Below are 22,249 nucleotides of genomic sequence, written 5' to 3' on the forward strand. Positions count from 1 at the left end.
GAGAACAGCATGCATGTCGTGTCTCTCTGTGTTTGCTTTCCTGTGGCTTCGAGGTCATTAATCATAGCGGTCAAATCTACAGCAAAACAATTGAGCAAAGGAAAACACAGACAGAGAGAGAGAGGTTGAAGGGAGGAGGAAAAACAGGGTGAAGGTGGGAGAGGTAGAAAGCTACAGGGAGACAGAAGAGGAGAAAATTTTTGAAAAAATTGAGGCTTGAGAAAGAAAAGGGACAAGTTAGGCCTGTAGAACTGATGCAGCTGACACCAGTTTCTTGTTTGCATAGCAGAAATGCAAATAGAGAGTGAGGGAGAGAATGGGAGGGAGAAAATAAAGTGGGAGAGATGCTATAAATAACTTTGTGTTTGCGTAAAGCCAAACCAATGTCAGTTTGATGCAGGAAGTGCACCACAGTTGCAGAGGTTATAGAACAGTTGACTGAAACGCAGCATATCAGAAACTGAGTTTTGCAAAGCCTTCAAACATGGATTCACACCTTTAGTTTAATCTAGTTTCATCCATTCATTGAATAATATTTTTATATGGGATAAATGACATTTAGGATTTTTTTAAACTTTTAAATAACACTGGATTTGTTTTTTAATGGATAGTAGATACAGTAATCTTCTGTAAGGAATAAATCATATTTGCCTTTATTTGTTATGTTCGATGAAATGAATGCAAATGGATAATGAACTTTCACAGTATCAGTTCTCTGTCATATTTCAGGTTTATACATAGCAAGTAATTTTATATTTTATAGTAGATATATAAATCTGTATTAATGTACTTTAAATATTTCTGTTTTTTGTTTAGATAAGCATAGATTATATTGAGGATGGAAGTAAAACATCACGTTTTCATGTAGCACTGGGAAGCAGATGGAGGAGTATGAACTGAGATTATTCTAATTCATAGACAAGAATAAATATTTGTATTTTTCACCACAATCACTGTCCAAAAACAACTGCATTGTCATACCATTTGTACCCAACGGTTATGTCACAAACATTATTTTTAATGTTTACAGAACTTAAAAAAGGGTCAACAAGTTTTATGCTAAAATTCAACTAAATCAAATCAGTAATGAACAAATAAGAACTCGACAGAGCTCGACAGATATAGGGCTGATTTTAAGACCTATATTCATACCGATACTTGGTGATTTAAAAATGTGATACATAGGCTGATATTTATGTCCTTTATGTCAGAAACAGTTTTGCATCTCATTTGTCATGTGTGGTTATCTATTTATTCATTTACACTGTCCCAGACTCTGCTTTGATCAGGTGGTTGTTGTGTTTGTGGCGTTCCAAACACTTGTTGTCAATATGAAAGTTGTAGAGTGTTCCTCTAGGCAATATCAACACTTGTAACACAGATGAGGGGTGTTTCTCCTGTCTGTTCTTTACAGACATTTATTTTTCATTTATCAGGTGTTTAAAAAGCTGATACCAATAACTGGCAAATAGCTGACAGTGGGCAATAACACTGGGCTGCCAAAATACTGGTCGGACTATGCTGAAAAGCATTCGCCAGTGCTGAGTACTGCTTAGATATGAAAGCTCTCTTTAACCCAAAATTAAAATTTGTACAGCCTCAATATGTTGGACTCAGGGCTTTTTTTATCCATTTATTTAAATGGATTCCTTAAGTTCAATCGGTACATGGTCAACTCACTAAGCATTTTGAGATCAGTTTTATAGCAAATCCCAACTACTATTACTATATAACTACACAACGTTCTTTCCTACTGTCCTGCTAACCTGTATTGATCTCGATGGTTTTCTCATAAGGTTACTGTGAGCCCAGCCGTGCTTTCCTGTATGTACTGAGTACAAAATAACAGAACCCTTAAATGCAGCCAGAGATGTTTTAAATTCACAGAAAGATGAAACAGCAGAGATGTGGAGAAGAGGACTTTACCCTCCTCCCAGTCTTTTTCAGGGTTACAGCATGAGCCTTCCTAGTTTTCCACACCAGCGTAACTAATCGCATGTCAGTCAATGTGCCGATGGAAAGAGGCAGCAGTCAAAATACCTGTGTCAGGACTGTGGTCATTAGAGCATTCAATGACTCACTGGCAGGCACATATACACGCAAACAGACACACAAACATTAACGCGCACACACACACACACACACACACACACACGCACGCACGCACACACAAAAATAAAGCAGTATTGCACTGCATGTGTTCACGTGTAGATATCTCTGCTGCTACATATATGGGCTTCTCTGGTTTGTATGTTCGCACACACATACGACATGAGCGTGGGTGCATTATGTTTTAAGAGCTGGATGTATGCATTCTGCATACTGGCCTTTGTGTTTGTGCACTGTCTCCTGTTCCATCACACACACATTGATCCCAGTGTGATAAAGATAACGAAGTTAGCCCTTTCATAATATTTATTTTCCCATAACAGACCTGCTCAGCCACGCCCAGTCATATAACTGCATGCAGATGAAATGTGGTCTTCATTACCTGAGAGCCTTAACACAGAAACTAGTGAGGAGAAACAGAATTGCCCTTCTTTCTCGACTGAAAGAGCACGAAATGAATTGAAGCAGCTGAGATTTTTTACATTACCATGACAAATACATTGAAGTGGGGAGGAGAGAGCCAAAGGGAGCGGCAGAGAGAGAGACATGATGGTAGACAGAAAAGGGCAGACCAGACAGAACAACCAAATTCTGCGAAGAAGAAAAAAAAAATCAGCTCAATTTGTGCTCGACTGTAAGCTGTGAGCTGAGAGGAGAAATAAAATAAGGCATTTAGCTGGGGATCATGTTAAACCATGCAAGTGAATGAGTCTCCTGAGGAGAGTGTTCCCTCTCTCTCTCTTATGATGGACTTAATTGCCTCTATCAGTGTTAAGATATAACATTTATCTCAGGTTTATTGCTCAGCTTTATGATCTTGTCCATCACGTTGAGGGGCTTCAAGAAGCATGCCACTTTTCAAATGACATCTTAAAATAATGCATAACTGATTAGAAAGCAACATGGGGGGGGGGCATAATTTGTATCTGGAAGATGAGAACATTTTTCACGATGAGCAAATCTGGTATCTGTGCAGGACAGTGAAGCAGAATGTTTTTGATGGTTTGCTGGATGGATTACTCTTCTGTTTCTGGCTTTTTCAAAATGCATGGTTCACTGGACTAAAGGCACACACATCTCCCCCACCTCTGACCCCCGAAAGCTCTGGGTAGGTGTATGGTTTCAGATGGCCAGACAATCGTACCATTGTGCTCCTGTTAACACAATGAAAACAAAGCTAACACGTCGCTGACATTCAACAGCCCCCACTCTGCCTAACCTTGACTTACAACACAACAATATGGAAGATCAAGTGAAATATAGCAAATGAGATATCGAATCGCACTTAAATCATGCACAAATCAATTGTGTTGATTTTTGTCTCCACACGAGTATTTAACACAGAGTCAGAGCTTTGCATGATTTTAGAATGCCACATCGTTCGTATATTATTTCATTTCTTTCAGGTGTGGTTCTGATCACCTGAAACAGACAGCTACTCATCACATGAAGACTTGAAAACCACATCTGCTTGTTCCATTAAATCTATTAAATCCACTTGCATTATATCATAGTGTTTACCACACAATAGGAGCCTTTCAAGGGCAGTCCCGGAGGAAGCCAACAAAGGACCCTCTCTTTCAGGGACTAGTCAAGTAATTCAGAAAGAGCCAAACACAATTTTTTTGTGTGTGCATGGATCTTCTCCACCAGACCAACAAGCCACAATTCCACTAAGTCAAGAGAAAGGCTGTCAGAAAAGAGGAAGAGAGCAAAAAGATACCTGCTTTTACTCACAACTGCCTTATTTAAACATGGAGAAATGTTTGCCCATAAAATAGTGATCCTGTGTAGCAGGAAAAGCATAGACCTAGAAAGAAATGTTAGGCAGTGATTTTAATGTGGTCCATCTGTAGTAACCGGTGCTTTATTGTTACATTCATCTGAAAGGTAATGTTTTCAATAACCGTATCACGACACATTTCAAAGTAAATCCTAGATTTCTACAAAGCCTGTACATGAAAGATGTGATACTATTTACACTATTAGAATTTGACAACTTAAAAATAGTTGAACGTGAATGTTTGACCTGTTGTGAATACCTTACATTTAAAAACTCTGATTTTATTAAATGTGGAACATCAAAACCGATGAAGACATAAATTAATGATCAACTAATCAATTAAAATTTACTGCTTGGTATACTGTGACAAAATATCAAATCTGCCTTTTTGTTAAGAAATAGAGATATTTTGATTGAAACCTACTTGCCCTTTTATACATCATGCACAAGCACATTTATTACTTTCTCAATTAAAATTCTGTTTATTGTCTTGCTTTATTCTGCACAGTGTAGCTGTTAAAGAATTTTAAAAAACAAAAAACAAAAAAACAACCCGGTGTGCCGGATCCCAGTAATTTAAAAAAAAAAAAAAACAGAACACACACAATATAGCACCATCGGGAGAAAAAAACACAACGTTTTTGTGCATTTGGGAACTCACCATGTATTTAAATCTAAATGCAGCATCCAGTACCATCTACTTCTGTCAATAGGGCTCAAAATAATTCACTGTTCTTTCATTCACTGCCATGCTGACTCCACATCCAGCCTCTGCCACTAGCATTTAGGCTGAATTTTCTATTACCAATCTAATTGCACATTCCACCCTGACAAGAGCTCATTAAACCTTAATTATACACATGTTGTTTTCTACAAACATCTCCATTTGGGTCTCTCTGCCTTGTAATTGTTCAGCAGGGACAACCAGTTGAGATTTCGCAGATTGAAAGTGAATAAGAGAGAGCGAGAAAGAGAGAGAGAGAGAGAGAGAGAGAGAGAGAGAGGTAAAAGGAATGAGAGAAAGAAGGAAAGGGAAGAAAAAATACCAAAGAGAGAGAAAGAGAGGAGTGTCTGGAAGTAGGTCATGCCTCTCCATAAACAAGGCATGGTTTCTAAAATAATATACCCATCCAGTGGAAGTAATGCCAAACAACTGAGTGAATGTGGAGCTCATGTAATATTTACAGAGCACTAATACATAGATGACAGGTCTTTTTCTCAGCACCCCCTCCCCTCCCCTTTCCAAAGCCAGAGGTTTCTTTTTTTCCCCCTTTTTCATCTACTTTTTTTCCTCTTGCCATTTGAATTTCAGAGAAAGCCAACTACATTGATATCTCTGGCATGGAGGCGGATTGGCGAGTGTTAAGATGTTGAGTTTCCCTTACTTTCTCCCTTCTTTTCTGCCTCTTGTATCGTTCGTAAGCCCCCTACCACCAACTCCGCTGCCACTCTCTACATCGTTCTCCCCACATTGACTTCGGCTGTGATGTTTTCACACATTTGTTACATTTTCGTGGGGCAAAGTGGGCCTTAATCCTGACTCTTTGAGGCATGGGCGATGATATTACTGTGGAGAATCGGCCTTTTAAAGACTTCTTTAAACTCCAGCTGGTGCTCTAAGGTCACCAAGCACTTGTTCGACATTAAGCCCAGCGTGATGTTTGTAGACTAGACTAACTGGCTTTGTTGACTCCGGGCCGGGCTTTCTGGGCACCTTGCATTGCTACTGCAAGAGGAAAAAGCTATGAAGGAGTGGCACGTCTGCATGTCCCATGAGTTTGATAATTATTATTTTTGATATTGAGATTGATGGTAGCCTACCTGATTTGGCAAATACAGATGCTCAGATAAAACAATTAACATGGATAATGAATTTAAAGCAATATTAAGCTTTGCAAAGTATTTCTGATACACAAAAAAATATACTTTAATGACGAGTGAACTAATTGAACTGCTGTCTCTGCAGACTGCCATACATTTAATAACATAATCTTACTTTTTTGGAAGAAATATATCTGTGAGGGGGGAAATCAAATATTTTGTATGACTATACATTATGTTCTGTTGCATTACACTTTACATGTTTTCTCAAATTTCCAAAGATTTCCGGCTTATCTTTTACCTATCTTTATTAGCTTTGGACAAGTGAAGGTGACATCATAGATCCTGAGAAGTCAATACTAGATCTAATTCCTAAATATTGTATTTGTGTTTAAATGTGCTCATATTAAATGATATTACCTAACTTTTCAGTCTCTGGTGGCATGAAATGAGAAGTCTCTCACAGACCACACAGTGTCACTGCCATTTAGCACCCAAAAAGCAATAAGTATCCACGCTGAGCCTCTCAGTCATCACCAGGGATCTTCTCAGCCTGTCAGTGTTGACACTTACTCCGTGCATCATTGATACCCGCCCAGCAGCAGGAAATAAATAGCCTGTCATCAGACCACTTCTGCTTTGCAATAGGCAATATAACAATTATCTTGGAAACGTTTTACAACAGGCACTTATTTTGCATCTGTTTTGTTTGTTTATTCAGTTGGTTAGTTAAAATATTCAATTCAAAGCACAATTACAGTGGAACATTACTCAGTTCTCACTAACATCAAACACACTGACTGTACAGTGTGATGCGAGCCATGTCAAGATAAACAAACATGACTTATTAAACAGGAAAATGAGTCACTCTTATTATCCCAGCGTAATAAATCAGGAAAACACTAATTATAACAACCTGTGCCTGATCCTGACTGATTCACCCTTGCTCTCTGGCTTTCGGTCTGTGTATGTACAGTGTGTGCATATATGTGTGTGTGTGTGCGTACGTCTGTCACATTCTTCTCCTGCTGCTGCCTTAATAGGCAGTCTCTTAGATATTCGCTACAGAATAGTGCTCATGCAATATTAATAACACACCAAAATATGGAAGCTGGAGCCCCCACTCCTTCTCTCACTCTCTACATAATTGACTATGCAAGGCTCCAAATCAGCTTGGAAAAAGACACAGAGAGACACAAAGCAAGGAAGAGAGCAGGAGAGAGGGAGCGAGAGAAAGGGGGATGTGGTGAAAAAACAAAGTCCTGAGTCCTGAAACGAACCTGTCATCTTTGCGTTGCAGCAGATTCTGAACCTTCACCCTATGTATCACTGTCAAGGCAGAGGCGCTAAAACAACAACAACAATAACAACATCTACACGATAGCTCAAACAGTGTGACTCCCTGCAAAGGATACACTGATGTTAATTCAACCTGAGCTAAACAACCCTCCACTGAAGCATATTTGAGAGTCGTTGTGCATGACTTTAAACACTCAATTTTTAATTATTTCATTGTATCATTCTCAGTAAATGCAATTACTCTAGTTCCATTATAGAAAATAAAACTTGAACTGGAGCTAAATTAGATCAATCATGCATTCAGCATACGTAAGGTTACCTCTTAAGCTTGAGTGATGTGCCAATGGGTCAGGCCCACAAAAGTTTGTTCCATTCAAACAGTTGTACAAGAAATATAAGGCATGTATTTAAATCTATAACATTTTCAAACAATGTTGAATAAGTTGATTTGCACAAATTTAAGTTACTGCAATTGGCACTATAGCAGGAACATTTGTGTGAGTGGGTTCTCCTTTTATCAGTTCTTATGTGTGCACATAAACACATGCAAGCCCATCCACAAGCATACGGCTGATGCAATACACATTCCCGCCAATGGTTTCACACAATCCCAGTAATCTATACGTGGTGGTAATGCGCCAAGATTCACAGCAATGTGCCAACAAACGCAGCGCAATAGAAGCCTGAAAGCTAGTATGCATGGGTGTACTCAAAAGAATTAGATTCACGAATGTCTTTTGATGAAGAAAATACGTATAATGGATTTTTTTTTAACCTCGCTGATATGCAACATTTCAGTGAGAAATATAGATATTCAAACTTGTATTTTCATTTACACGTGAACATCAAAAATCTAGAAAACAGCATTTTCACTACACATCAAGTACAACTTGCAAGATGGACAGTAGGATAACATCAGCACCTACGATCTTAACACATTTCCCTAAAACTAAGAATGTAACATCGGCATCCACGTCACTGCATTGTTAGCTAAGCTATGCAACAGTAAGTTGCACTGTAAGCAACTGAGTCCTACAGCATATTGTAAGACTGTAAATACCCTCACTCTTTCTCTATCACATCCATACATCAGCTTCCATAATCATGGCTTCAGAACAAAATCAAAAGGACCACATTCCTCTCTGAATCTGTAACATTACTTAGTGCTTTAGCCACAGTGGCTCACACTGATGGAATTATGAACGTAGAACCGTAACATCAGATTTTGATCCATCATGCAGCACCATGTGGAAAGTGTCTGATTGGCAACGACTTTTTTATAAGTATGACAACAATCCCAAACACACTGCCAGTGCAGTAAAGGCATACCTGGATATAAAAGCACACAATGAAACAGTATCAGTTATAGGTTGGCCTTCCCAGATGCCAGACCTCAAGTTAACTGAAGCAGTACGTCAGAGAATGGAATAAATGACAGCCAACATCCAAAGAAGAGCTTCGAATGTCCTTCAAGAAGACTGGAGAACTATTCCTTTAAAAATTAAAAGAAAGCTTGCCTAAGAGAGTTCAGATTGTGTTGAAGAGCAGAAGTAGTCATACCAAATATACTTCAAGCTCTGTTTTTCCCTCATGTACTGTGCTTGCTGTATGTATGTCTACTGTATTTCCATGTATGCTGGTACATTTCTACACCTATTTCAGGGTTTCATAGCAAATTATAAAGAAATGAAGGGTGGCTTAGAACTCGATAAAGTGTTTTCAGCCAGTTCAATGTCACAACTTGACACTCAATAGCTTTTTTAATCATTGTTCGCTATAGTATGGGTGCTCAGCAGCCACCAGGGAGAAAACAGGATCAATCTCTGGCGTAGATCCCCAAACCTAGTTGACTTGAGTGAGTTTAGATTAGATGCCTATGTTCATCAAATTTTCAGATGATTATGTATAAATTTGAGAATACTTCAATACAGTTTTATTTTGTTTTACTAGTGAGATTCCATTTAAGTCAACTAATACAACAAAAGCTCGCGTCTATATTTCACATCTACATCTGGGTATGAGAAGATTACCGCAGAGCAACGCAGATCCCGCCCTCTACACTGAACACTTTTATAAAAATGAACCATACGCACTTAGAGCTGTAATAGATGTTGAAAGAATTAAAAAGAAAAAGAAAAGGTTGCGGGGGCAGAGTTGGTGGTTGGAGGGAGGGGAGGGGGGTGGGCAGTGCACCTTGACAGGAAACATAGAGGTGAAGAGCAGGAGTTGGAGGTTAGTTTGACAGAGAGAAAAGAAGTGGTGGTGGTGGTAAGGAATGTGTGTGTGTGTGTGTGTGTGTGTGTGTGTGTGTGTGTGTGTGTGTGTATGCTTTTTCTTTCTCTTTTTGGGTGGGGGGGGGGGGGAGGAAGTGCCAAGCCCACTTTTAACTGAACTGAGGGTGGTGAGTGGTGGTGTGGTGGGGGACAGAGATAAAGATCAGGGGAAAATAAAAGGGGTGTGCAAGGGAAGTAAGAGGGGAGGAAGGAGCTGGGGTGAGGGGGGGCAGGGACCTACTACACCTTTACACTTGCTCTCACCACAGCACCTGATAAGTGCAATGGAAAAACGTCTGGTTTCCTCCTGCATGTTAAGTGGTTTATATTCTCCTCCTCTCCATGCAGCCTGTAGCTACAGTATGCTACTGTACTGACGCTGTACCCAGGTAATAACAGACAAAAGGAAATGACATACAAAACCAAAGGTGAGTAAGAAAGAGAGAGTTGGGGAGAAAAATAGCACACATTTTCTCTTTTTATAATGTCTGTGTGTATATGTGTGTTGTGGTTTTTGCGTTGTTTTTTTTTGTTCTATTCTAATTTGCACACGTGTAATCTGAACACAACAACTAGACAACATACAAATCTTCTTTCCACTGCTGAACATTTATCCATAACTTTGAGCGTCTTTATTTTACAAACAGCTTCCACATCGAGATTTAGGTGCAATTTAATTTGCACAACAGCGGATTAGATGAAGGTGGATATATAGCTTTACCACCTCACGGATGTCCTGACAAGGAACTCATTCCCATGATTTGTAAGTGGGTCTCTCCACTGAAAAGCATTAACAATATTCACTTTAGATAACATATGATTCTGGGCCCTGGGAGAGGATGGGTTTCTTAGAAATGCTTTGTTAGCACTCTCCCCCTTGATAAATGATTTAGGACATGTGGCCTGAGACATCAATACAATCTCTGTTGTAATTAAAAAAGGTGCGCACCAACAATATTACACAGCTTTCGCTTTGTCTGCCTGTCTCTTCTCTTCCTCTCCCTCACTCCCTCACTTTTCCTCCCATTGAGCCCTGGAGCAGTGAAGAGATAATTCAAAAAGCACTTGCATGGAGTGAAACATGAAAAAGGGAGACATATGAAATTAAATTCTCTCTTTTTGCTCTATTGTTCTTTCATTTTCTCTCCTTTGTTACATAAATGCATTAAAGCAAGGCAAGCTAGATTCTAATTATGATTTCCGCAAAAAGATGTTTTATTAAAAAAATGAAAGAATGGTTTCACAAACAAAGTAGACTGACTGTTCCAGCACTTTGTCAAAGTCAAAGTACTGGAGGTGTTCCATCACTTAACTTCAATAAACGTAATCTTTTTTTTTTTTTTTGTTTTCCCAACCATGCCCATGAACATTTGTATAATAAAATAACAGAAAGAATGAGACTTTGATGTCCAAACACAGCAAAATATAAAGAAAAAGGGAAAAATTTTTAATTTTCATACATAATCAGATTATTCTTTTTCACGTGAAACAGGTAGAAGTATTATTTCCAGAAAGGCACAACTTGGCTTTCGTTCTGTGTCAAAACAAATGCAGTAGGAGTCGATTGGTTGACCGATCATTTGCACAACCTACGCTACTTTGAGAAGCTACCAAAGAAATACCACACCAACCACCATGCCGGATGGGTGCTATTTTTTGGTCAATAATGGGGTGGGGATAGGAGACTCTTACTATCACTATTAGAGTGAGTGTGGGAAAAATTATAGGCTTGGTATTAGTCAGGGGTGGAGGGTGCAACGCATAGTCAAAGAATGAGGAAGAGGTTTATGTTAGGAATAAAGTGTGAGGAATTGTTAATTGTTCGGTTAAGTTGTTTCCTGGAAGTGATTTCAGTCCAGACATTGCTGACTGCATATTTCAGTTATTTTCATGCAGATTCTTTTATATTATCAATACTTGTAGGACTCGGCAAAAACTCGATACGTCTTTCTCATCTGATGTCTAGGTACTCTTGTTGTGCAACTAAGGGAAGTTCAGAGGCTTGCTCTATGGTTTAAAAGTGACATATAGGTGTGGGTGAGACCATTGGGTGTGTGGGTGGAGGGGAGGCTGGGAGAGAGGAGTCTTACCCCAGTAGAGGGCAGTCTCTTGCCGTCAGGGTTTGGGCGCATGGGCAGGGAACTGTAGAGCCTTACACCTCGATCTGGAGCACCGTATCTGCTCTGGAGGGGGGAGAGAAACAGAAAGACATTCAGTACTTTTTTTTTTAAACGGTAATGAAAATATACACATTTTAATAAAATTAACTTTAAAGTAATTTAGTTTCAAAGTTTCTCTACTTTTACTGTCTCAGCCAAAGTACAGAGATCATTCAGTCAATAAACACGTTTTTTTGATGGTTCTCCTTTTGTTTACCAGTGTTAGTTCCATAAATTTCTACCAAGTCACAAACCTGCACATTGGCTGCCAAGTTAATCACATCACTTCATGGTGATGTATTACACATAATAACTGGATAAAATTGGCTCATGGAGCAGCACTAATGGTGCTAAGCTGTTGTGTTTGGTAGCCAGTGTTCCTATGCACTGGTTTACTACTGGCTCCATCTTTTTGTACATTACACAACTGATAATCGGAGTGTAGGTACTGGGTCTTAAGCCTGCCAGCTCCTCCCCGTACTGCCCCGTGTGGATTTCAGACGCACCTACGAGAGTTGCGGAAAAGCCCTCAGTACTTGGGAAGCTAATGATTTGCACAAAGTGATCTCTGCCAGGGAAAGAGAGAGTGTAGCTCAGTGGGGTTCACACTGTGGCCCACAGCCACAGCATGGGTACCTCACAGGATTTACTTCAAATCTAATGCTCTTAATCTCTTTGTCTTTATCAATCTCCTCACTTCACTCTCAGCTAGTACGCACAGCACTGCGTATCTGTTATTCTCTCGATATTCTGTTGTTTGCACATTAGCATCACTCTTCAGTAACATGTGTTCAATAGGTTTTGTGTTGTTTCAGTCATCTGATTTTTAGAATAGTGAGAACGCGTGCTTTGTGCGTGTTCATTGATAAAGTGGGCTACATCTATTTTTTCTCTCTCGACCCGCTTTTAGCTTTGTATTCTGCCTGTTGTGAAAATAAAAGCTGCCATCAGTGATGTAGAAAACTGCCCCCTCATAAACAAGAGGACAAGACATAGTTTTATATTTGGAAATAACTACAGCAGCTGCTTGCTTTGTATAGTACATAATGACTTTGCCACACTCAATCCATATGGTCTGCTAATGAGGATTTGATGCAAATTGTTGAAAGAAAACACACAATGCAGTAATTAATAAATATCACATTATCTTTCCCTCAGATCACTTTTCTTCTTCCTTTAACACGCAGACAGGGTGCATATGTAGAACACCCAGAAAGACATAAATACATTCAAGGGCATTAGCCTGAGAGTGTTTTGCAGTGAGACATGCAGTGCTTAACAATATTTTTTTTAAATGGCATGAACTAACCACAGCTGGCCTTTTACTTCAAGGAAAACATGTGTAAGAGCTTATAGACAGGAAAACACATATAGGTGTAAAATAGTCACTCGGCCCCAGCTCTTATTGGAAAACACCCTAAACACACTTTAGTATATTGTGTTTATGGATCTAAATGCAGAGTGATTGCCATGAGATGCAAGCTGCAAAGCCAGATATGCAAAAGCTTGCATATTCATATGCAGAAAACAGCAGACTCGAAACAAGAGTATGATTTACAGTATACTATGTAAGATGCGTACTTTATAGATCAGTAACTGTTACCAGTATGCTGATCAGATGTTGTGGGCTGATCACAGACAGTGCATAGTGCACACTATCCCCCAAGGCAGAGTGAGAGTACTTGCTGTGTAAGGTTTTGATTTCCTGTGCTCATTATGAAAGGTAAAAACAGATGAATAGACAGCAGTGGCCATCTTGTCGATGAGGTTTGCATAATGATGATACAGCATTAGTAAAGATAAGAATGTGCTGTTTTGCCAATCATCACCGGGCAAAAAGAAAACAGCAAACCATGTCTACTTAATCATAAAGCAAAAGCATGATTCCATGTGAGATGTGACTCGTGTTTCTTAATAGGGATCAGAAATCTGACCCGATCTGCTTGAACTAAAACATTTTCTTCCAGAGGAGCTACTGTACACTAACTCCATCTCTCACTGAAGACCTTTTTTCTTTTGGGGCTTGTTAGGTAGCTTGCCAGCATCACAGCTAAATGAATTCCTTGCCAAACAGTTTCTTTAGCCAGCGAAGGAGCCACAGTAAGTGAATGTTTGATATTTCTCCACTGTGCCAGGCTAATCTGGCCCTGTGGCATGCCATTACGGGGCTAATAACAGCTGTCTATGGCCTGGAGGGGACACAAGCAGGCCTGGCTGTGCTAACTGGCCCTGACAGACTCATTAGGAGTGCTGGCACCCAGAACAGCAAAAGCCAAACTCCTCACATTTCCTTGCTGGCTCACAACAGTTTGCAAGTGCAAGAAGCATTGTTCTTTACACTTGTTCTCTGACACCTTTCTTTTGTTTTCTACTCACTTCAGAGGCTCTCACTTCTCTCTTTGACTTTTTTGGTCAGGTTTGGGTTTCTGTGATATTTTTTGCCAAACCAGATGCCGTACCATGTCTACTTGACCTCGGGTTGAATCTAACCTCTTATTCTCTCTCTCTATTTTTTTTTTTAAAATCCTGCCCACCCACTCTCTACTGCTGACCAAAATAGAGCAGGCAAGATTCACTTGTTTGTTCATGCTATTGTAATCTTTGCCAAAAAAGTAAAAGGAACATAAATGAATACATAACTAAATAAATGACTCGGAACTTCTAACTAACTTTGTTTATCTGCCACAGGAAGACGCTGCACCACACCAGGAAGACGCTGGCATCCTCTGAACTTTGTATTATATACAGTGTCTGTTTGGGGACAAAAGGGGTTTCCCCAGGCAGACAGCACAAGCAAACACTGGCCTGCCACTTGGCAGGGCCAAGCCAATCACTACAAGCAGAGCAGGCTGACAATAAACACAAAGGTCTAATGGCAGTGGTCTGCATATAGAATCATTAATAACTTGGGAAGCATGCATGGTTGCAAGACTCCAGCCATGCAACAAACATTCATGTCTTCATTTTGATTTACATAAAGATTTGTTTTATTCTGATGCATGTCAAGGTGAGTAATTCAAATATCTGTCAGCGTACCATTTAACATATATTAATGCACCATCAATGCACATTTTCCAAGTTTTCTTATCTAATATAGAGGTATCCAATTTTTATCCAATACAATTTAATTTCTCGAGTCATATTTTTGAACTGCCAAATAATCTCTCTTTTTTTGCAAAGCGATATTAGCTTGTTTAAAACACAGTGAGCACTGCAATAGATTTTCTCATTAGAAATCAACACTGGCCTTCCCTTTTTATAGGCTGCACCACTGGGGGACTGTAAAGCCGAAGGAGCAGCTGTGGGGGTATGGTTACCTGTAATGCTAGCTGTTGCATGTTATATTATTTACGCAGATCTGGACTTAATGGAACACATGTGCATCTGAAACCGACATTCTTCCCAGATTAGTTGAAAGCCGGCACACACCAGACTCTACCAATGAGAGGAATGCAAGGCCGAGACAGGCTTATGAGGAAACACTATCACTCGTCTATGGTTTAAAATACTTGCAATGTATGTGTGCACACACACACACATACAGACACACACACACTGTCATGCCTGTACACACATTCTCTACTGATATATCTTGTACACAGCACTTTGTATAGTAAGCACTCAACAATGGGTGCACACTGACATCAGAAGATCAATAATACAAAACATTACACTCATTCAAAACAGTCAATCAGTCTTTACACCCTTAAAATGGCTATTTCTTATGCTCTACTAAAAACTTGTCAGCTGTGTTGCATAAACATAATATCAGTCGGATTTATAGATGTGGTGGTCTAACACTCAGTAACAGAGTATGAATCACTTTTTCAGTGGTTTTTTTAAGAGTCTGAGAGAAAACCAGCTGCAGGATACAACATCAGTTTGCATATTGCATTGTGATGAATCATTTTCTTTCATACACTTTTCACAGTATGTGATATAATTTTGAGGACAGATGTTACAGGTTTTTATCATTTGTTTGTGATCTGTGATTCTAACACTTACTAGTGTTTGTGTTACATTTTTAAGGAAAAGCTGAAAGTACATCTATATTTGGAGGGGTTGTATGTTCTGTAATCCTACTAGAATATTATTACAGCTTGCTTTGATTTTTTTTTCCACTCCTCAACTTTATGTAACTAAGTTTTCTTTGCAGGGAACTTGAAAAGGATTAACTGACATCTTTTGATGTTAATTTATCCACAGTCTCTCTGCTACCATCTGTGAGTTCCAGCCTGCAGACCTTGAAAACACTGACATGTAAGTGCTGTTTATTTCAAAGAGAAGGGTGTACAAAACTATATCAAAAATAATAATAATAATAATGATGTGCTGAAAGAAAATGCATTAATATGTTTCTTGTGTTTAAAGCCGTTTCAAATTTAATAAACGTGTAATATAAATTTGGTTTAGATATTTCAGTAAACACTGAACTCCATTTAGCTGTATTTAAGTACTGTTATATCTTTCCAAGAACTGCGCTCAGAAAGACATTTATGTTTTAATGTCAACTAAAGCTTAAACAGCTCGACCATAACCAGGACATGAAGCCAGGGGCTACTTGCCTCAGGCCAGCACTGCCTCTCAAACTACTGATCACACCATTGGGAATATCCAGCCAACGGCAGCATTTAAGCTGTGGCTGTTTATAGCTGACCGCAGCTTTTCCAGCGACTACATGTTCATTCCTACTGTAAACATGTCAGTTTGTATGATTAAGGCTGCACTGGGAAGAAATGCCATTATAACAATTCGACCAAATAATTATTATAAGTAAAATTAACACAGTTTTTCCTTCATATTATATCTATACTTGCTTTGTACTTTCCAGTAAAAGCCAAGTATAGATAGTATAGCTTTGTACTTTCCGATCTCCTACACCCCTCACTTTGCCTCCACCCTTTGTCTTGTCTTGTTGCCTCATCTTGTGTTTACGTTTCTCCAATAGTTTTTGTTCCACTAGTCAACACAGATCATAATTTACGGGTAGTAGTGTGTGTGCGTGTGTGTTTGTGTGTGTGTATCTCTCCAGTCTCTATTAATCTGTATATTCATTTAGCTCTCCATGTTCCTTTCATTGATTTTCAAGTCAGTTTGCAAGCATTTTACGAAATTAACATGGCGTGTTAATTTGCAACTGCACGCTCCTGATTTTAAACACGGAAAAAGTTTAGCGCAAAGTGACAATGAGGAGGTAACGTTTGTATCTGTTTTCTAGCTACACTCAAGCCAAGATGCCGTCTGCTGCTGGTGACAGAAATCACACGGTTTCTCAATAACGTGGTAATTCACTGTAATCCAACCTGGGCCTTAATCAGAGTGACTGCAGCCACGCTGTTTCACCCGGTGAACAGTTGAAAATGTTGCGAGAACTATAACTAATTGCGAAAGTTGTGGTTATGCATTTGGCTTTTCCCTCTTCTCTCAAACTTTTATGACACTGTGTTTCTTTCTTGTATTGTTTTTTCTGTTCGCATTTCTCATGCTTTCCTGACTTCTTGTGTCTACCTTAAGGCATAGAGGGCCGTGACAGAAAGTAGATTCTGTATCTACTGAAACAACAATGTAGAGCTTGGCTGCATGTTTTCAAGTGAGATAGGAGATACAACAGAGGCATCTAAAATTGTACCCAAGCTTAGATACTGCATACAGTCCACTGACGGGATTACAGAGTGGATTAAAGCCATAGTTAACTCTTCACACAGCAGAAATAAAAGTTTTAGAATTTAGTCTTCAGTCAGAGATCAAGAATTGTTTTTTGGGGTTTTCTTTTTGTTAAGGATCATCTAAAAAGCTTACATTCAAAATTAAAGTGAAGGTAATCAGGCTTTTACAGTAAAAATGAATGCACAGGACAAGCCATCATTAAACTACACACACACACATATATATATATATATATATATATATATATATATATATATCATTTACATCAAAGGCAATTACAAAGATGCCACAAGGAACGTTATAACACTACACCCTTTGCAAAGGATAACTACTGCAATAAGTCTTAATGATAGAAAAATTAGCTCACTCTCTCGACCGTCATTTTGTCTCTCACGGTATCGCACACACACACACACACACGTGCGCACACACACGCACACACCTGCCCTTTGTATTATGCCTGACACAGAAGTGAGCGAGATGGAGTGCATTAATAAAGTGCAGTCAGAGCCCTTGCCCTCTCTGATTCAGAGAGAAGAAAAGGAACTTTTCATTTTCCTTTATCCTCTGTTTTTGATTATTTTCAAAACCCTTCATCTTTATAAGGCTGTTTCCTGAGGACAAAAAAACACAGTGTTACAACGATACAAGTTACAACCAACAGATGACAAGCAGAACCAGCACCTCTGCTGTGCACTGGACACAACTAGTGTGTTACAGGCAGAAAACAGATGGCTGGGAGAAGCTTTAGCTAATACAAAAACAGGGATTTTGTCATTTCTTTTTTTTTCTACAAATGAAACATGCAAAGGTTGGATTACTTTAGTACAAACAGACACTGGGCAGAATGATTCTTTAATAAATTAGGATTGCTGAGGAGAGCAAATACTCCCGAATCTCAGGCTTTATAGGTCACTAAACTCAAAGGCAAAAACTGTGATATACTGTAAAAAGTTTCCATTAACAATACTGAGCTGTCAGCACTGGCACTATAAACATACTGCGTGTTGTTACAATAGCTGTAATAAGTCATGAAAGGTAGTGCTGATATGATTAAACAATTAGACTGTAAGAAATACGTGTAACCCACAATAATTTTCCAACTATATTATGTTAGTTATGGCTATAAATACTGAACTCTGTGGCACTGGCTCAAAAAATCTTTAAACAATTCTTAAACCTGTTTCTTTTAAAGAAAATCTCAAAGTTCCAGCTTCTCAAATGTAGGGTGACTTGCATAATATAATTTTAAAAGGAATATTTTGGGATTTTATGCAAAAAACACTTTAAATTCTACTTACTCTAACTGTCCTTTTCACCCTTCAAACACTAAAAGCATTCGTAGTTAATACTACTGTAGTCAGACCTTGCAGTCTTTTATTTGCATCATACTTTGTTCTCATGTATGTAAACATAGTAAGCCCTTGTTGAGTGGTAACTGACCTGGCTAAAGCAACAACGACATGTGTTTATTCCAAACCATGACCTCAGTGCAGAGCACTGCTCGAAATGATAGAAAGCTTAAGACACAGAGTTTTTAATTAATTAGTGTTTTGGTTTATTTTTGCTCATTCTTGTCTAGAAAGATCATTTTCACATGGTCTGAGCTCAAGAGGTAGTTACAGTACAATATCTGTGGTAGGAAACTCGGTTTCCAAAACATATTTAGAAGTTCAATCACACATCTTAGAACGACTGGGGCAGGGTTGGGGGTAAAACAGGCATTGCTGTAAAGACAGAGCTGGGAAAGTTAGTGCAACGGAAGGCAGAAGAGAGGGAGATGGAGATAGAGAGATACAGAGAGAGAGTTAGTTGGGAGTTGATATGCTGACTACAGGCAGTTGATTTGGTTTCAGAGAGCATTGTTACGGTGCTTTGAATTAATGCCTCCCAAAGAGTCCAATTGTGATTCTTGGGCTGTGCTGACAGAATATTTGACAGCCCGGGGTGAGCTGCTGATCTCAGCTGAATCCTCTGTTCTGTGTGTGTGCGTCTGTGTGCGCGAGCGTGTGTGTCATAACCAACACATGCACACACCTACACATGTTCAGATATATGTTGACGCGCAAAAACAGAAACTGATCCGACAGATTTATCAAATCAGAAGTGACAGTTTGCTTAGCTCTAACACACAAACACAAACTACTAAAGAATGCAAACATCTCTCATACGCAGGTAAATTGAGCACATTCAATTAATCGTGATGAAAAAGTTTGACCAGCTGTTTCTTCCTCTCTCTCTTCTTCTCCCTGCAGGAAACATGCTGTCCCTCTGGGCTGCTGAATAAATAACAAAAACAGACAAGCCCAATGCTTCATTACAACAATAGGAAGAAAAGAGACACTCCATCAAAATAAATCCGCTGCACAATACCAGTCCACTCTGACAGCAGCACAACATCAAGAAACATTATTCGTCAAATGTAACAAACGAAGTTGCAGATGCTGCAGATACATTAATTGTCGTCATCACGTTAAGTCTGGAGATACCTAAGTCATATTACTCACTAATGCATCAAAGAATCTCTGTACATCTTTTTGTGTTTTCTGTGCTTTTCTTGACAACTGTTTGTCTCATCCAGTTCGCATTTAAATGAAATATAGTATTCAGTCTGAACTTGCTTCGGAAGAGTTGTCAAGGCTTTGTTTTGTGTTTTGCTTTCAGAACTACTACACTGGAAAATTGCAATCTCTACCAAAAGCCTGCATTTTAGTCGATTAGGAAACATACATTTGTTGTAATGTCAACCAACAGTCTGCATGTGAAGCATTTGAGTAAACTGTCACATCTACTGATAGTCTGAATGTGATGTTACAGACAGAGTTCACATCTGTTAATTGCAGTGCAGGGTTGCCCCCACTCCCGCCCCCACTCTCAACTGAATGAGTGTCTGCATCAGTCACATGAGGCGACACCACACACTGACAGAACTTGAAACCTGACTTCACACAACGAGAAGAAATTCTTGTAATGTATCAGGGAAGGGAACATGATTCATATTTTAGAGTATAAAAACCTCTTAAATGCTTTGTAAGTGTGACTACAAATGAGGTATGAGACAACTACAATGACCTAAGTGGCAAATGAGTCAGTCAATATAAGTATTTATAGTTTGCACTAACTGTCCTCCCCCTTTCGCCATGTGAAATCGTAAAAAGTTTAGTATCAGTGCGATTAAACTAAATTTAAGAGATCATGTTTTTTAAATTATGAGGTTTGGAGAGGATCCCACAGTGAAAACATGTTCTAACCTGATAAGCCAGTACTTTAAAATTAACTGGTGAGAAATGATCAAAGAAAGGGGAAAAACAATAGGAGGAGAAAGATGCTAGCAACTAATAGCTGACTAAAGATTATATGTGCAATGCAGACGTTAATTTTGTGGATGGATGCTCCTTCATTTCTAGGTTTTCTCTTCTACCTCTCACTTTACCTATGAGATCCATTTACAGCACCTCTCCACCTTACTGTCTCCCTCTGCTTTTACATCTTTCTCTCTATCTTGAGTGCTGTGCCTCACCCTAATTAGAAATTCCCCCTCCGACCAGCTGAAATTGAATTGCCCATCATTTGCATAATGATAGCTCACTGGGCTGATGGCCGATTTACCATGAGATGAAATGTAGCAATCACTTAAGAGAGTGACCATGAGGGAGTGTGGGTAAGCGGGTGCATAAAAAAAAGGAGGAAGAGCGAGACAGACAGCGAGAGAGAAGGAGAGAGAGATGGAGGTGGGGGGAGAATAAAAAGGGATCACAAAGATAGAGTGAAGTAAAGAAAAAGAGAAAGAATGAAAGTCTGAAATCCGCCAGGTATTTAGGTTATTGTCTCACACTGCAGTCATGCTGGGAGGAAGGCTGTGTCCTCAATATGACAGTAACTGGACACAACAAGGACACATAAGGGCGCATATGTAACATATTTTCTCTTTTACATGAAACCACTTGTGTCTTTAAATTCTAATTATGCCATGCCGTGTTTCAAACAGAGCGACTATTCTTCTGTTTTCCCACCATCTTAAAGGTCGGGATTTCCGGCCGCATCTCTTCAAAGGGAATTAATATCCTCAATGAGTATTTCAATTTTTTTTAAATCAGTAGCTAAAATAAGAGTCTCAAAGCAGTTGGCTGGGAGAAAATCAAACGCTCGATAAATGTATTTGTCTTTTCTCCTCACAGATACAAATTCAATAGACACACTTCATGAGGAAATAAGCAATGCAAGGTTGATCACTTCTATCCAGAATTATGTTTCTTTGCTCTCAGAACAGGAATAAAACAGTCGAAAGCAAATAATAAATGTAGACGACCTCCATTGTTGATGTTAAGTGTTGAGCTGTTGTACACTATAATTAGTTTCTGCGTAGATGCCTGCCACGTTCTGACTTTTTTTCTTTCTGCACGAGATCAGGAACTCCTGAACCACCCACAGTTTATAAGAAGTGGCCACATTGTCAACTGTGTAGTTGTCAGTGAACGCCCTATCAGATGAACAACTGCCACACCATGTACAAATTACTGTAATCAATGATATGATAATGACCTTGTTGTCTCGCCTTTTCTGGGCCATCAATCTCACATTCCACTAGGCCTGGAAATTTGATTTGTAAAAAACCCTAATAAATCTTGTGTCAGTGATGTCACGTAACTACAGGGAAATCTAATAAAACAGCCTGATCAGTGTGGTAAAGTGACAGTGAAGAAGCACAGGGCCGAGGCTAATGCACGCGGCAGTCTAAAATCTCAACGCTGAGACAAAGTTACCACCGAGGGTCCTAAAATAATTGCTTATTCATGGGAGTGAGTGGGCTGAGACAAGTGGTATAGAGGTCATATTTGTTTCTAATAGCTGGAAGTCATATGTGGAACTATCAGGTTGGAAGCTCTGCCCGAAGCACGATAAGGCCACTGTTTATTGTCTAACTTCCACTCTCCAACCTGAGGAACCCAAGACTCTCACACAGGGTACTTTCCACCCCTCAGCCATTACCTCAAAGTGTGTTTATGAGCGCAGGAGAGTGTGTGAAGTATATATGCACACATAAATGTGCATTTGCGTGAGAGAGCTCTCATGAAAGTGTGAGCGTGGTCTTTGGTTTCCATCACGAGTCTTGACCTAATTAAAATGTCATGTCAATG

The 22,249-nt window shown here is 39.2% G+C and overlaps 1 protein-coding gene across 4 annotated transcripts in view; it reads right to left on the reverse strand.

Moving 5' to 3' along the window:
* The window catches only part of tox2 (TOX high mobility group box family member 2), a 102,654-nt gene that overhangs the window by 46,128 nt on the left and 34,277 nt on the right, over positions 1–22,249 (reverse strand). For all 4 annotated transcript variants that reach the window (XM_085275099.1, XM_085275101.1, XM_085275102.1 and 1 more), the window contains exon 2: positions 11,376–11,468. In XM_085275099.1, coding sequence (XP_085131225.1) covers positions 11,376–11,468 — 93 coding nt within the window. The remainder of the gene's footprint in view (positions 1–11,375; positions 11,469–22,249) is intronic.

This window comes from Mchenga conophoros, linkage group LG5 (genome assembly GCF_057382185.1).
Source record: "Mchenga conophoros isolate Kocher_MC1m ecotype Shallow Benthic linkage group LG5, M_conophoros_male_GT1.1, whole genome shotgun sequence".
NCBI classification, from domain to species: domain Eukaryota; kingdom Metazoa; phylum Chordata; class Actinopteri; order Cichliformes; family Cichlidae; genus Mchenga; species Mchenga conophoros.